The sequence below is a fragment of the Paramormyrops kingsleyae genome, chromosome 2 (genome assembly GCF_048594095.1).
Source record: "Paramormyrops kingsleyae isolate MSU_618 chromosome 2, PKINGS_0.4, whole genome shotgun sequence".
NCBI classification, from domain to species: Eukaryota; Metazoa; Chordata; class Actinopteri; order Osteoglossiformes; family Mormyridae; genus Paramormyrops; species Paramormyrops kingsleyae.
This window is the reverse complement of record NC_132798.1, coordinates 9084332-9099266: the sequence shown is the minus strand read 5'-3', so window position 1 is coordinate 9099266 and position 14935 is coordinate 9084332. Positions and strand designations below refer to the sequence as shown.

The following is a 14935-nucleotide window of genomic DNA, read 5'->3' as shown; positions in this document are numbered from 1 at the left end:
TTCTGCCATACTATGGACTATTCACCAAATTGCATGTTTATAAGAAAATTGGAGTACTTTGAGGAAATCTGTACAAAATGGGAAGAACATGCAAACTGCATACAAACATGAACCTTGGAAGTATGAGACAACGGTGCTAGAGACCGAGTCATTGTGCCAAGACACCCATCCATCAAAGTATCATGAAAGATGTCCATCCATCTAAATGCGACACTTTTCACCAAGGGAAATTTACAATGATGGTTCAGCTGTAATACGCAAGTGTGCGACGACACCAGAGCATCTAGAGGAAGGCCGTGCAAACAGAGAATGCAAGGTAGACAAACTCACTCGCACACAGTACCAGGGCTGCGTTCAAAGTGACGACAAGAACCACTGAGAGCCGAATCCTTCTTCAAGGCAACGCCATGCCAGTACTCAAGTTCTGAGTCACTTCTGCAAATCAGTAATTCCTCTTTTTATGTAGTCTGGTGTTTAATATTCTGACTTGCATGAAATTTATCCAGAATAACCTGAACAAAATGTGCAAGCTCCACAGAAGTATGACGTCGATCATGTTCCACTATAACTTCTAACCAAGACTTTTTTTTCCACATGTAACTGATTTGCACATTTTCCATGTCTACTTAGGTTTAGAGTTTATATTTATATCTTGTCTACTTAGGTTTAGGTTTAGAGTTTATATTTTTATATATGTGAATTCTACGTTCCTTTTGTTCTGTGCACTCTGTAAAACTGGCACCACGCCATCTCGTCTCTCTGTATACTTGTATATAGCAGAGATGACAATACAGCTGACTTTGACTTTGACTTGACTTGGAAGAAACCTGAATTTGTTAACAGAATCTTTAACAGAATTTCATGTTTCAATGTTAATGAAGCTGTATTATGATAGATAGCACCATCGCCCCTAGTAAGCAGCCAGCAGTGATGGGATACAGGAAACCTGAGAGATTAAGGAAGTTTTTTCCAAATTCTCTTTCTTAGAGGCAAAGCATTTAGATCTTGACAAGTCGTGTTCTTTGATGGATTTTTGTCCAACTGACTGCTCTGTGTTCCATTCATTTGGAACCTGCTAACTAATTCTCATTAGACAGATACTGACTGGCAGAGCTTAACAAGCACTTCTTAGTATCCTGAATTATGATAAGACCTGTTTGGTTTGCACTGAGAATTTGTTTTCACAAATTGGCCGTTTTCCTGTCCTCCATCCTTTTTGAAGCTGCCCTCCTTTATATGATGTCCTGGCTCAACCCCTGCTAATCTCGTTACGCACAGATGTGTCCCCTGCTCTCGCTGAAGAGGAGCAGACATGGCCAGTGCACTCTGTACTCTGAGAGTGAATGGCTCCACATTCCACTGAAATGCCATTATGTGACCTGTGACCCCCGGGATCCCAGCTGCACCTCCCAGCAGACAAGCACTGACACTACAATGTGTTTGTTTATTTCAGGGCCCGTCCTACACATCAGCTTTCTGAGTGCCGTAAAAAAAAAAACTGTTCCATGATTTTAAATATACAAATACTACATATGAAGATGTTGAAAACCCAAGTCAAAGTAAAAATCTTTCAGATAATAAATATTTATAATCACTCAGGTAATTAGACACAGGGAAAAAAATCTTCAGAGAGTATTCCACTACTTTTTCAAGGTCTTTGGGAACACCTAGAGCACAGGTGTCAAACTCCAGTCCTGGGGGGCCAGAGCCCTGCATATTTTTGGGGTTCCCCTCATTTAACTCACCTTATTCAACTCCTTGTGCTAATTACCACACAGCTCTTGAGCTGAATCATTTGTGGTGGAACAGGGAAAGAACTAAGCTACACAGGGCTCCGGCCCCCCAGGACTGGAGTTTGACACCCCTGACCTAGAGAAAGCACAAGCTCCAAAAGACTTTGGGATGTAGGACTGAAAGTGAAGTTTGGAGGAGGGTTAGGGTTAGGGTTAGGGTTAGGGTGACAGTGCCACGCTTGGAGTCCCTTTCCTATCCCACTGGCAGGTGGGACAACTGGGCCGAGTCAGGCAACTGCGGCCTGCTGTCACAGCCCTAGGCGAGGTCAGCACTCCAAATGTTGGTTTTAATCTGGGCAGTCCATTCCTCAGATGGACCTCCAGTCACGTCCTTCAGATACACGGAAATCCACACCACCTCTGGTTCTCTTCATGAACCATTCAGTCGTGTTCACTGACCATAAAGACGTGACACACATATCGCATACGTACGGTATGACGTGTGACTGTATAGCCAGTTCCCTCAAAACCAAAGTTCCATGCACAAACGGGGAAGCAATGTGTGGCATTCAGACTGCTGCTGGGTATTATGCAGGAATGAGGGATGCGCTGTATGCAATGTCTTGTTGGGTACATTTGAGGAATGAACACTGTGAAGCATGCTGTAGATTCCTGGTGGCCTCAGTGGTCTCTCTCGCTTGCTCTCCAACACTTTTCCCGTCAAACAGTTGTTCCCCTCTGATGACACGGCACAGCTGAGGTCTCCTGTTCTCGCTGGACATTTAAAGTTTAAAGAGCCCCAGAGGACAGCTGTCAGGGAAACCACTCCGACTCTGCTCTCCTTTCCACAGCAGCATTCTCATTCTCCCTTTCTCACCCGTCCTGAGAGCTCGTGCTCCTTCGCTCTTTCTCGAAGTCGGATCTTCCTGCCGCACCCCCTCCGCCGGGCAGATTAGCACATTTCTCCACGTTGCCAAGATGGGCTCCTTTATTGCCAAGATGCTGCTGCCCACCGTTAGCAGCCTTGTGCTCCTGCCAGCTGCCAGTGTGGCCACCAAGAGGGGCTTCCACATGGAGGCCATGGTCTACTTCTTCACCATGTTCTTCACAGCGGTAAGAGTCCAGCCACGTCTGTTACCGCCATACATGGATGTTTCAGAGCCTGACTGTGAGTGTATGATTGTGCATCACCATGTATGTGCATTAGGTTGGACATATACTCTAATGAGTTTATAGGTTGGGATATATATATGAATTACATATATGATGGTACAGTACATCTATCTGTCTCAAGCTATTGCAACAATCGTAGATGCTGGGATATTGGATAAGTCATGCTTAAACTTCTTCACTGCTTGTAAAAGACCATAAACAACATTATACCATGATGCATAAAATTACTTTTAATTGCAGCAGATGAAGTAATTCCCTCTGATTTATCACAGACTTACCATGCATGTGATGGCCCCGGACTGTCCATCCTCTGTTTCATGCAGTACGAAATTCTGGAGTATTTCAGCATTTACGGCACTGCAATATCCATGTGGGTCACCCTGTTAGGTGAGGACATCTCAGAAATATCACAGTCTGCATATTGGGAAGGCAATAGGTTCACGTTTCATCTGTTGTGCTGGGGCTTTTTAGTCATTCGGTGTTTTGACTAAGTCAGAAGGAAGTTATCAGGCTTTCATACCACTTCCTGATGTGTTGGAACAAGCTAGATGAAGCTGGGTAGCGTCCCAGGCAGCCGGCTGATCGAGTGAGGAGATGATTTTGTCCTCCATGCTGAGAATGCACCCCCCCCCCCTCCCTTTGTGTGTCTGTAGCATTAGGTGACTTTGATGAGCCCAAGCGCTCCACTTTGACCATGTTTGGGATTCTGACCACTGCTGTGAGGATCTACCAGGATCGCTGGGGCTACGGTGTCTACTCTGGACCAATAGGAACTGCAGTTCTGATGATTACAGTCAAATGGGTGAGTGACACCTTATATCCCAGCATGTCAGTCATGTGATCTTCCGCTCAGCGAGAGAGGTATGTTACACTTATGCGTAGCTAAACCTTCTACAAAGCTTGTCTCTACAGGGGTAAAGTGTTCGGTCTCGGGTGCGTTTCCCATGACAAAGATGTGTTCGCATCCCTAGCTGCAAAAGATGAAGGAGAAGAAAGGACTGTACCCAGAAAAAAGCGTCTACACCCAGCAGGTGGGGCCGGGCTGCTGCTTCGGAGCCCTAGCATTGATGCTACGCTTCTACTTTGAGGTACCGAGGCCCCTGTGCCTTTCCTGGTCACACCTTCTCAAGAGTTTTGGTTAGCTTGTAATGTGGATCATTTTCTATCTATCTATCTATCTATCTGTCTGTCTGTCTGTCTGTCTGTCTATCTATCTATCTATCTATCTATCTATCTATCTATCGATCTGTCTGTCTGTCTATCTATCTATCTATCATCTATCTATCTACCTGTCTGTCTGTCTGTCTGTCTATCTATCTATCTATCTATCTATCTATCTATCTATCTATCTATCTATCAATCTGTCTGTCTGTCTGTCTGTCTGTCTATCAATCTGTCTGTCTGTCTGTCTGTCTATCTATCTGTCTATCTGTCTGTCTGTCTGTCTGTCTGTCTGTCTGTCATGATGACGATGCCTCATACAGAATGCCATCCATGTCCTTCCCTGCAGGAGTGGGACTACGCCTACGTCCACAGTTTCTACCACCTTTCCCTGGCCGTGTCCTTCGTCCTGCTGCTGCCCAAAACCAACCGGCTGGGGGGGTCGGGGCGCAACGCTGCCAAGCTCAACTGCTACACCCTCTGCTGCTGTGTATGACGCCCTTTCTTGTTTAATAGGAGCAAAGCTTTTAAGGTGTTCTGCCCTCAGGAGCAATAGCCATTTTAACTGACCACAAGCCGGCCTATAGCGCATCCTCTAACTCGGCACGCTAGCCGCTCATGCTAACACACGCTCGCTCTCGTTTGACGTCAGGCGCCCCACCCCTCAACAAAGGACAAAGGCCGGACCGTCTGGAAGTGGCCCACCAAGCGGCCTTGGATGCGTGCCTGTAACCCTGTACCCCCGCTGCAGCGACCCCCAGCACCTGTTAAATTACAGGGGTAACGGGAAAGGGGGAAAAGAAGGGGTTTAATACAGATGGGTGTCAAGAGGAAAAAACGAAAAAGTCTTTGTGTGACTCTGTGACAACACACTTAACCCCTTTGGGCTTGGATTGTGATCACAGTGCACACACACACACACACACACACACCTGTGCGACTGAATGGCTGAGGAACTCCAGAGAAAGCGACTGAGACAGAGTGAGAGAGACTGACATAGACTGCTCTCACCACGCAAAACCCAGAGAATTTCCCCAAGTCCCGGTCTCCCGAGGGGCTTCGTCCATTTCCAGCTGTGGCGAGAGCAAAGAACAACAAGGTACTAAAAATGCGCAGGGAGAAGGAATCTAGTGTGAAGGTTAGATAGTGAGACGAGCCAGTAAAACTGACTGGAACATTTAAGAGCGGAGAGGACAAGCAGACGTTTTATCTCTCCAAGTTGAATAAATTGTCTTTTAAACGCCCCGTGGGGAAGCTTCTCTGGGCTCTCAGAGACAGGAACCACGCAGTTAACGAAAAGTCGAAAAATGACAGGATTGTAAAAACGCATTTTACTCTTACTCCTCACTTTAAACATTGCGAGATGCCAGATATATTTTAGAAGGTGTCTCACACGTATTTGTGCAGCTGAACTGAGTCCAGCCACTGCGATGTAAACTGAGAATCCACTAATGGTTCTGGAGCGGCAGGCAGAGAACTTTGTTCCAGTGAATGATGGATCTGCAGCTCAGCTACGGGGCTCCTTCTCTTGAAATTACCGTTTATTATTAGCAACCAGCCCATGTTTCTCTCATTTTTGCAATTTGTTCTATGTTTATAGTAACACACCAATGTATATACGCTTATTTATTACAAGAAAGTTGTGTATTAAATATATTAAACGTTTTATACTTTGGATATGCCTTTGGAATAAAGATGGTATATGCCTCTTTGTATTCCTCATTTCCCTGAAATTCTTCATTTTCCGCATAACGATGTGTGGGTTCTCCGCCTTCTGGGTCCACCGGTTTCCCAGCCTCATTTTCTTCCCACTGCGGAAAACACTGTAACTTCATACCTCGCACGCCACACACACGTAGAAGTGCGACTGGCTCCCCCACCCTATTAAATCTCACATATTCATAAATCAGGTCAGTGGTAAAATGTTTCAGTATTCTATGATCAAAAGCCAGTCAGAATTCCCCGAAAGTGAATAGCATAGTCTACTGAGAGCCACACGAAGACCTACTTTTTCGCCTGCACTAAACACTTGCTAAAGAGTGCAAACATGTGCTGCAAGTCTTAGACAAAACAGTCTCCAGCCAATGGTGAATAAAGCCTTGATCCACAAAGGGCTTTTTGACTGGAGGCCAGGCTCTTAGGTCCTGTGCCTGAAGAAAGGTGTTTTTGTCTAGGGGAGAGTCTGGCCGCTCGTGTCTCTCTCCTGGCTGCGTTTCCCCTTCGCGGTAGGACGGAAACCTGAGACTTTTATTACGGCTGGTGTGAAGCACTTCTCAGCTCCTTTTACTTCTTGCCGTCTACCCCAGGCCACTGTGCTCAGGGCTGCGATCTCACACGTGCATAAACGTAGACATCAGAAACATCGATACATGCCCCAAATGGTCGCTTAAACAAACGACGATCCGCCGATTCACCCTTATCATTAACACATGCACTCCCTTCATAACAACCACGCAGAGACATAGTCCTTATGGTTTGAAGTGCAGGATTTCTGTTCATCTGATGGCATAATCACAGCATGCAGATGACAGGGCATCTTGGGTGCACGATGCAGCACAGCTCATAGTGTCAACTGCATTGATTGAACCATCAGAATGAGGCTTTTTTTGTTGTGCCCTTCAAACATGCTCTCTGGAAGACTCAGACTTTAGGATATGATCTAGCAGGCCACCAAAAAAGGCATATTACTTACACATCATGGAAAGTGTCAATCAGTGGTAAGAATACAACCCATTCTCTAGGGGACGGAAAGCTCTGGGGTGCCAGTCACCAGCTGCCAATTGTACAGGGTACAACCCTCAAGCCTCTCAGCTGTTACTGTAGCAGCTGTGAAGCACAAAGCTGGTTCTGTCTGAATGCTGGACACCCCCCCCCCCCACCAAAGCCCTTCTCTGTCAATGCACCTGAATAGGCCAAATATGGATCTAGTTTATAATTAGGGATTTGTTTTTCAAAGACGTGCAGCTAATTCAAAATATACCAGGCAATCAGCGCGGCTAAAAACATACAGTATGGTTGAGAACTCCAACAAGCACTCGGCAAGCTGTTGATTTCAAGTCCTTTCTTGGGTTTGCAGGCGGTTCATTACCCTGGTATACCGATGCGGAATGGTGTTTTACAAATGAGCTGCTTCTAAATGTGTTACCGAGGGACGTAAACACTGCCATAGAATGATAGAAAATCACACCTGGTGGCTGACAGTCCCATGTGCTCCGGGTGGGACAGCGAACAGAACCACATGACACGAGGACTGAGAGAAAGAATGGGGGCACTATTTGGGTGATCTGGTTCACAAAACAAACAAGAACACAGAGAGAAATGGGTGGATGCAATTCCATCGCAGCCAGGCTCAGAACGTCCTCTCCACCTGTCCTATAAAATTAATAGCACCAAAGATGAATACGAAATTGATTAGGGATGATTTCAAATATCGGGTATCCTGTGAATATCGTAATAGAATACAGAAAGAACACAACAATGTTGCTGAACACATCAGCTGAATGAACAATACCAACAATATACACGCATAGTTTTCTGTTTGCATCAGGAATTGTCTCAGGCTTAATGAAAGAATGGATTAGTGATTAATGTAAAAGGATTAAAGATTCCTGCGGTGACTTGGTGCCCCGTCCTGTGTTATTCCCTGCCTTGTGCCCAGAGCCTGTGGGATAAGCACCAGACCCCCCCCATGACCCTGCATAGGACAGCTGGATATAGAAAATCGATGGATGGATAGATGGATGGATGGATGGCTGATTAATGGAGTGATTAAATAAAATAGTTCTAGGCAGAATTCTCCTTTAAACGTGCAATGTAAACATTATGTAAAAGAAGAAAACTGCGAGAATACAGAATAGATGGTGACATATGTGTGATAGGACATGCAATCCAAAGGTTCACTGTAATTCACTGTAAGGCCCCACTGTAACCACTGAAACGCTGCAGTACGATCTCTATAAATGGTAAAAATGTAGATTGGTATGGAGAGAAGCATCAGCTAACCAGCTCGATTCAAATTAAGGAAACTAGGCTACATGTCGCAGAATTCATTATTTTTGTGAAGAGTTTTATATTTATAGTCATTGATCAGTTATAGTACAATAATACAATAGGCATATTCTGCCTATATTATGGGATTGACAATCTGCAGAGCCACCAGCTGGATGTGTTTCATCTCAAAACTGCTGACTCATATATGCTTAGATTTACAGCTATAGTTACATTTTTTTAACAGAGAAGCTGATGAATGCCAACACAAAAAAAAACATTTGTAGTATATGTGAGGTTTCAAAAATACTTTGACATAATATTACCCTCACAATATACTCTAAGTATACTGTATGTAGCAAAAGTCTAATGTGCCAAAATAAAAGGTGCTGCCGGGAATTAAGAAGCTCAGAAATTTCATAAATTTCATTTACATACAAAATGTCCAAAAACAGGAGTATACATATTTGCAGTACCATGAATATACCACAGTGGCCCAGGAGTAAAAGTTGCATAAATAAGCAGAAAATGCAGGAAAAAAAATAAAGCACACACATACACTTCCCTGGTACATGAATATTTTGCCCTTTGCAATCCGCAACAGAAGGGAGTACAGACTGCACCTTCTATAATGATTAACTGTCTTTATAATAGTAAATGTGGACGCCTGAATCTGACTGAAAATTAGCTTTGGCACTTACTACTAGATCAACAAAATATCCTGACGGACATGGTCAGGTGTGATCTTCAGACGGAAAAATTAATAGGATCGAATTTTCCCTAGGAAGCCATATTACTTTACAGCGTAAGTTACCTTGCTGTTTCATGCTTGGAGTAGAATCCACTTTGTCCCTTCAGAATTACAGGCCAAAAAATTAAAACACACCCTCTGGTCCACTTTCTGCAGAACCCTGACCACAAACACAGTTCGCCAAACAGAAGCTGCTAGTTTCCTTCCAATGGTATGTGGCAATGTTACATAGATGCTGGATGTCATTTCCCTGGAAAAACCTCAGGCCTGATCCAAGGACTCAGCGTCCCAATAGTCCCAATACAGTAGAACTCTGAATTGTTTTCATTCTCTTTATGTGGGTACTGCTTGGAAAATTCTTTGCATTAAACCATACAAGGCTGACTTTGCCATTGATGATGAGTACTATGATCCAAGAAGCCAATCTCCAATAATCATCAAAAGAAACAAGAATTTCTGGCAGATTATGATAAAAAACTAATTTAATTTCTCCTTTGACCCAAATAAATTCAGAACTGAAGAAAAAAATGCAATAACATCAGTGGAATGTACAAAATAATTACAAGATCTAACCCTGCATTGTGATTTGGAAAGTTATATTCCAAACCTGCTGTTATTCATATTCAGGTTCCTCTTTAATTACTTTCACTAGAACAAATGATCCCACTGCTTAGCAACAGCAATATACAAGATTACAGTTTCATCAATCATGTTCAGCTGTAGCTGGAAAATACAATTTAATACATTTGAGTAAATGTCTGTCAAGGAATGGATGGACCGACTTAGAGTTACACTGACATTGGTAGGGCTCCCTCTCAGCTTCTGAAGACAATGCATTTAAATATACGGTGTTCTAGCGCCCCCTAGTGACCCTTTCAGATGCTATGCATCCCCCTCCCTAAAGCAAACACGTGCTAAGAGGCAAAGAATACAAGACACAGCAAAGACGGAATGACAATTACACATGGATAAGAGTGACATAAAACTCAAGACTGAAAAACTCAATTCAAATAGACAACTTTTTATGCAAATCTTCATTGCTGTGTAACTCTGCATCTCTCATAAAGTTTACAACTGAATTTTACAATCTTCCAGCCTTTGACCCTCCAAACAGGGAGGGCTGTATTATTAAGTTTGTGGAGAGCCGTCTGCTTCAAAGACCAAATGTGTCAAAAAAAAAAAAAAAACTGGACTATTTTCCCTTTTCCTTGAAAAATAAGTGCCAGGAAAGAGACCTTCAATGCCAGTTTAAATGTGTGCAGCTGCTCTTGTTCAGTTGCCTAGTGTTGCTTAGTGGACATGAACCAGACCTCATCCATGAAAAGTCTGCTAACCCATATATAACTCACAGAGGAACCTACAGTGGACAAGCATATGTTAAGAGCATCGTTTTTGATCTGTAAAACTGTTTCCTTTTTGCTGCTTCTGCATACCCTAGAGGCAACACATGTGTAAAAGTGCTTTCCAGGCTTGTGGGAGGTAGACAGCTGAGGTCTGCAGTTTCGTGTACTTGAGACGGCCTTCAGTGTTCATCTCTGTCTTACAGGTCTTTTACAGATTGAGCTGTTCCTTCAACCCATTCACTTTTAGATAACACATGCATAAAGTTACGTTCATTTTATAGAGACAATCCATGAAATCGCCGGCATCATCAATAATTGAGAGGCACTCTGAGGAACCGGCAGGCTCACCCACACACAGGCAAACTCACTTTACCTGAAGCCCTCTAAAAACCAATGAGTGTTACTCAAACATAAAACATAAGCAGGAGTGTTGAAAGTGAAAACCTTGGTCCGATTGGCCCCAAACCTCTTCCAGCAGTTCAGCCACCGGTCCAGGCTGAGCTCTGGCACTTCCTGTCACACAACGGCAATGGGGCCCAGGTAGAGAACGTCTCATGAACCCGTACATGAATCATTTTAAGGTCATCATATGACCATATGGCCACACCCACCACATGTCTGTGTCTGCTTTGAATGAAATAGCACACGCCCTGTGGGACACAGCCACTGTGGCTATAAAATGTATTGTCTTCTACATGACTGTGAACGGTCTAGCAGGGAGCTAGGAGGGAGCAAAAACGTGGACCGGCTGGAGGATCCCCATGGACCGGATTGGGAAATATTCTTCTGGATGCCACATTGACCTTATGGGTAAAAAGAATATCCCTATTCTATGTCATGAATATACAAATATGACCACATGAAAAGAGACAGCAATGATACTGCTGATGTATTAGATAAACCTACAGCTGAAAGGGATGCCATATGCAAAATCATCTTACAACACAGCCTAAACTTAAACCCCTTACTTGGATCTAAGAAGGTGTATTGTGATTGGAAAAGCATCCTCTACTTACAGACAAAGCAGAGAAAGTTTCATTTGCCTCTTAAGCTGTACGGTAAATGGAGACAGGCCTACGTTTATGAGGTCAGGTTTGTCAAATCACTTGATATAGTGTATGTATGTTAATCTTGTAACCACTTATCGTGAACAGGGTAGCAGGGGGTCTAGAACCTATCCCAGGCAACATAGAGTACAAGGTAGGGGTTAGACCCTGGACGGGATCTTCATACATTTCAAAAGTGAAATTTTAGCAAAAATACTAGTGGCGTGTGTGAGCAGTGGCGCCGCTCTCTGGTCTGAGAGCGTAGTGTGGATGACAGACGCACAAGCAAAGCCAGACGCTGTGGCCCCCATTGATCTGCTTCCTCAGCTGGCTGGTAATCAGCCAAAGCACACTGCCACTCGGCCTGCATGAAGAGGCAGTCTGGAGGAGAGTTGCCAGCACTGGCTTTTATAGGTGACAGAGCCCTGAGTGTGTGTCAGCGTGATGTCTTAAATTCTATTTTTTTACTTTTTAAGTACGTTTACCATGTAGCATGGAATATAGCTCAAAAAGCCTCAGCACAAATACTGTAATGCACTTTACATTTTAGTTTCCTCTCTAACTGTCACGTCCCGATCATTGCGCTCCTCCTGCGTGCCACGCCCCCTCATTAACCTCATGTGGAATCTCCGTGTTACCAGCAGTTCCTAGTGCTGTCTAATTGAGTCTATTTAAGTGCTTCCCTGTTAGTCTTTCCCGAGTCCTGTCATTAACATCATGACGTGTTTTGCCTCATGTTTCGTATCAGTTTCCCTAATAAATCCGTTGTTCCCCGATCCTTCGGCTCCGTCTCCTGCTTCCCTGGTCCGTGCTCACCGAGAGGTATGACACTAACTTGTGTGATGGGTTGGCTCTCCTCTGATTTGCACCATTTAGGAACCTGTCTGCTTCAGCTTGCTTCTGATTGTTTTAGGCTGAATTTGAAATGAGATGGACCTCCTGAATTCTGACTCTGCCCAATCAATGTAGTCCACCGGCAACAATCAGTACAATAAAAATAAACAATGGTAGTTCATGGAGTGTTTCACGAGCAAAATAGTCGTTTAAAATCTAATGAAAGTGATTGAATGGGATGTTGGAAATGACATTCAAACCTGAGCAGCTTCTGTTCACCTCTTTTCATTAACCTCCTCTGTCAGTATACAGGCTGTTCATTGTGGCTGCATTACTGCAGAAAGCTCTGAGATGCAGTTAACAGTAACGCCAGTGTAGGTGCACACCCAGGCTACGTGATGCAGCCACAGCTGTCTACTGCCTCATTACACTTAGTCATCAATAGCTTCAGAATAGGATTCCCCCAAACAGTCTGCTACACAGAGACTATGAAGCAGAAGACATGAGAAGACAAGGCAAGATAGGACTTTCGTGATCTCACACCGGGGAAATTTACTTGTTACAACAGCCTAAAATAGAATAGACAGACCAAAACGTACTATAACAAAACAGAAATAAGAAAGAAAATTATGAAAAAATTTGTGCACACAATTACACATTTTGCACATATGACATGAGCAGTGGCGACAATGAATGACACACATACAGATATTGTACCAGGTGGATATAAATATACAAGTGGACAGTCGGTAGGGGAATTGCACGTGGGTAGTTGCAGAGATGAATGACACATACAGATATTGCACCGGAATAATAAATATACAAGTCACTATACCTATAGTGTGTTGACAGGACGACAGGAATAATAGGAAATTTTAGCTGCAACAATATCTGTCGTTATTTACGCCAATGTATTGCTGCCACCATGACAAAAATAAAATTTGCCCACTTCCTTGTTATAATAACAAACAGCAACAAATTTATTTTTGTATAGCGCATTATTACAACATTACATTGTCTCAAAGCGCTTTACAGCATCCCCACCCAAAGCCCCCAGTGAGTAAACCAGAGGAGACAGTGGCAAGGAAAAACTCCCTAGAAGGAAGAAACCTTGGGAGGGACCAGACTCAGAGGGGGAGCCCATCCTCCTGGGGCCGGCAGGGAGAGTCAAATCGGAGAGATGCCAAGTTACACTGTCTAAGACATAATGCCATAATGAGAAACACATTATAACTATGTGTGTGTGTGTGTGAGTGTCTGTACATATGTGTATATAAATGTATTTTTTAAAACATCATGAGAAGTTTGTTAATTTACTAACATAATATAGTTAAATAAACAGGAATATGACAGTGAGTAAAACTTCCCCAGGGCTCATTTGCACACAGTATGTCCATTGTCCATCTAAACCGATATAATAATTATGCATGATTTAGGTTTAGTACCTTATGGACAGATTTCACAGAAACTTCAAGCAACAAACACCCTTAAATGTCTGATCATTATTACAGTTCACCATATTTTATTTTTGAAATACAGTCAGTACTACAGTCAGATCTATATCCCTTATGTCAATCATGTCAAAAAAAATCACCAATATGTTCATATCTAATAAGAGCATCACAACAACGGTACTACGGGTGAAATGTGGCTGGAGTCCCTGCAAGGATTGGTGCTGAGAATATTATTATAAAGAATAGGGTGAATGATAATTACCTGCATGTAATCCCTGACAAGAAAGAAGTCCAGTACCTACCTGGTAGGCAATGACATCACCTATCATGCCCAGTTTTTATCGTTTAATTCTTAGAGCTTAAATTTTGGTTTCACTGAATCACCTAAGACAGGAGATGTAATTTTATAATACAGATCTGTTGTTCAGTTCTGATCTTAACTTCTCACTTAGCTTAAACTTCATGTAGCCCTAAAGTCACTCACAATAGCAAGATTAACTCTAACCAAAACCCTATTGCCATTCCTAACCCTGATGTCAATCATACGCCTAACTACAAACTTAATCTTGAAGCCAAAAAAAGTTACTGTAATGTTAACACTAATCTAAATGCCATACACAAATCCTAATGCTAACCTTAACATAATCCTAACTCCAACCATATCCCTAATCCTATGACTAATGCAATCCACAACCTCAGCGTTAACCCTAACTGTAGCACTAACCCTATTGCAGACACTCTTAAAACTGTAATGACAGTTTTAATAATTCTAACCCTAAGAGATCCGCTAACCCTAAATGCCTACACGAAATGTAGGGTTTGCAAGTTCTACCCACATTGCTCTCTGGTGTACTGGAAGATACATGTAAAGAAAGGTCTTAATTACAGGTGATTCAGTAAGCCCATAAAACTGTAGAACGAAATTTAAGATATAGCTTGAATACAAAAATTAGCTCAGTTACTGGGATTTTCACGCACAACCATTTCTAGGGTTTACAAAGAATGGTCTGCAAAGGGAAAAACATCCAGTATGCGGCAGTCCTGTGGGCGAAAATGCCTTGTTGATGCTAGAGGTCAGAGGAGAATGGGCCGACTGATTCAAGCTGATAGAAGAGCAACTTTGACTGAAATAACCACTCGTTACAACCGAGGTATGCAGCAAAGCATTTGTGAAGCCACAACACGCACAACCTTAAGGCGGATGGGCTACAACAACAGAAGACCCCACCGGGTACCACTCATCTCCACTACAAATAGGAAAAAGAGGCTACAATTTGCACGAGCTCACCAAAATTGGACAGTTGAAGACTGGAAAAATGTTGCCTGGTCTGATGAGTCTCGATTTCTGTTGAGACATTCAAATGGTAGAGTCAGAATTTGGCGTAAACAGAATTAGAACATGGATCCATCATGCCTTGTTACCACTGTGCAGGCTGGTGGTGGTGGTGTAATG

General features: G+C 43.2%; 1 protein-coding gene across 2 annotated transcripts; it reads left to right on the top strand.

Moving 5' to 3' along the window:
• Positions 1 to 1887: 1887 nt before the first annotated feature.
• On the top strand, positions 1888 to 5782 carry mymk (myomaker, myoblast fusion factor). 2 transcript variants are annotated; one of them, XM_023802245.2, is made up of 6 exons: positions 1888 to 2846; positions 3179 to 3293; positions 3560 to 3708; positions 3878 to 3994; positions 4417 to 4557; positions 4720 to 5782. In XM_023802245.2, exons 1-6 carry the CDS (start codon positions 2712 to 2714, stop codon positions 4849 to 4851), a joined length of 789 nt encoding a protein of 262 aa, XP_023658013.1. In that variant the 5' UTR covers positions 1888 to 2711; the 3' UTR covers positions 4852 to 5782. The 2 variants fall into 2 exon arrangements, with proteins under 2 accessions (XP_023658013.1, XP_023658020.1); XM_023802252.2 differs by lacking the exon at positions 4720 to 5782 and having other exon boundaries at positions 4417 to 4691.
• The last annotated feature ends 9153 nt before the right edge of the window (positions 5783 to 14935 follow it).

Excerpts from the sequence above, each read along its gene's own strand:
- mymk (XM_023802245.2), top strand. The coding sequence starts at position 2,712 with ATGGGCTCCTTTATTGCCAAGATGCTGCTGCCCACCGTTAGCAGCCTT. Across the intron at positions 3,709-3,877 it reads TGATGATTACAGTCAAATGG|CTGCAAAAGATGAAGGAGAA; the intron begins GTGAGTGACACC and ends TCGCATCCCTAG. Across the intron at positions 4,558-4,719 it reads GCTACACCCTCTGCTGCTGT|GCGCCCCACCCCTCAACAAA; the intron begins GTATGACGCCCT and ends GTTTGACGTCAG.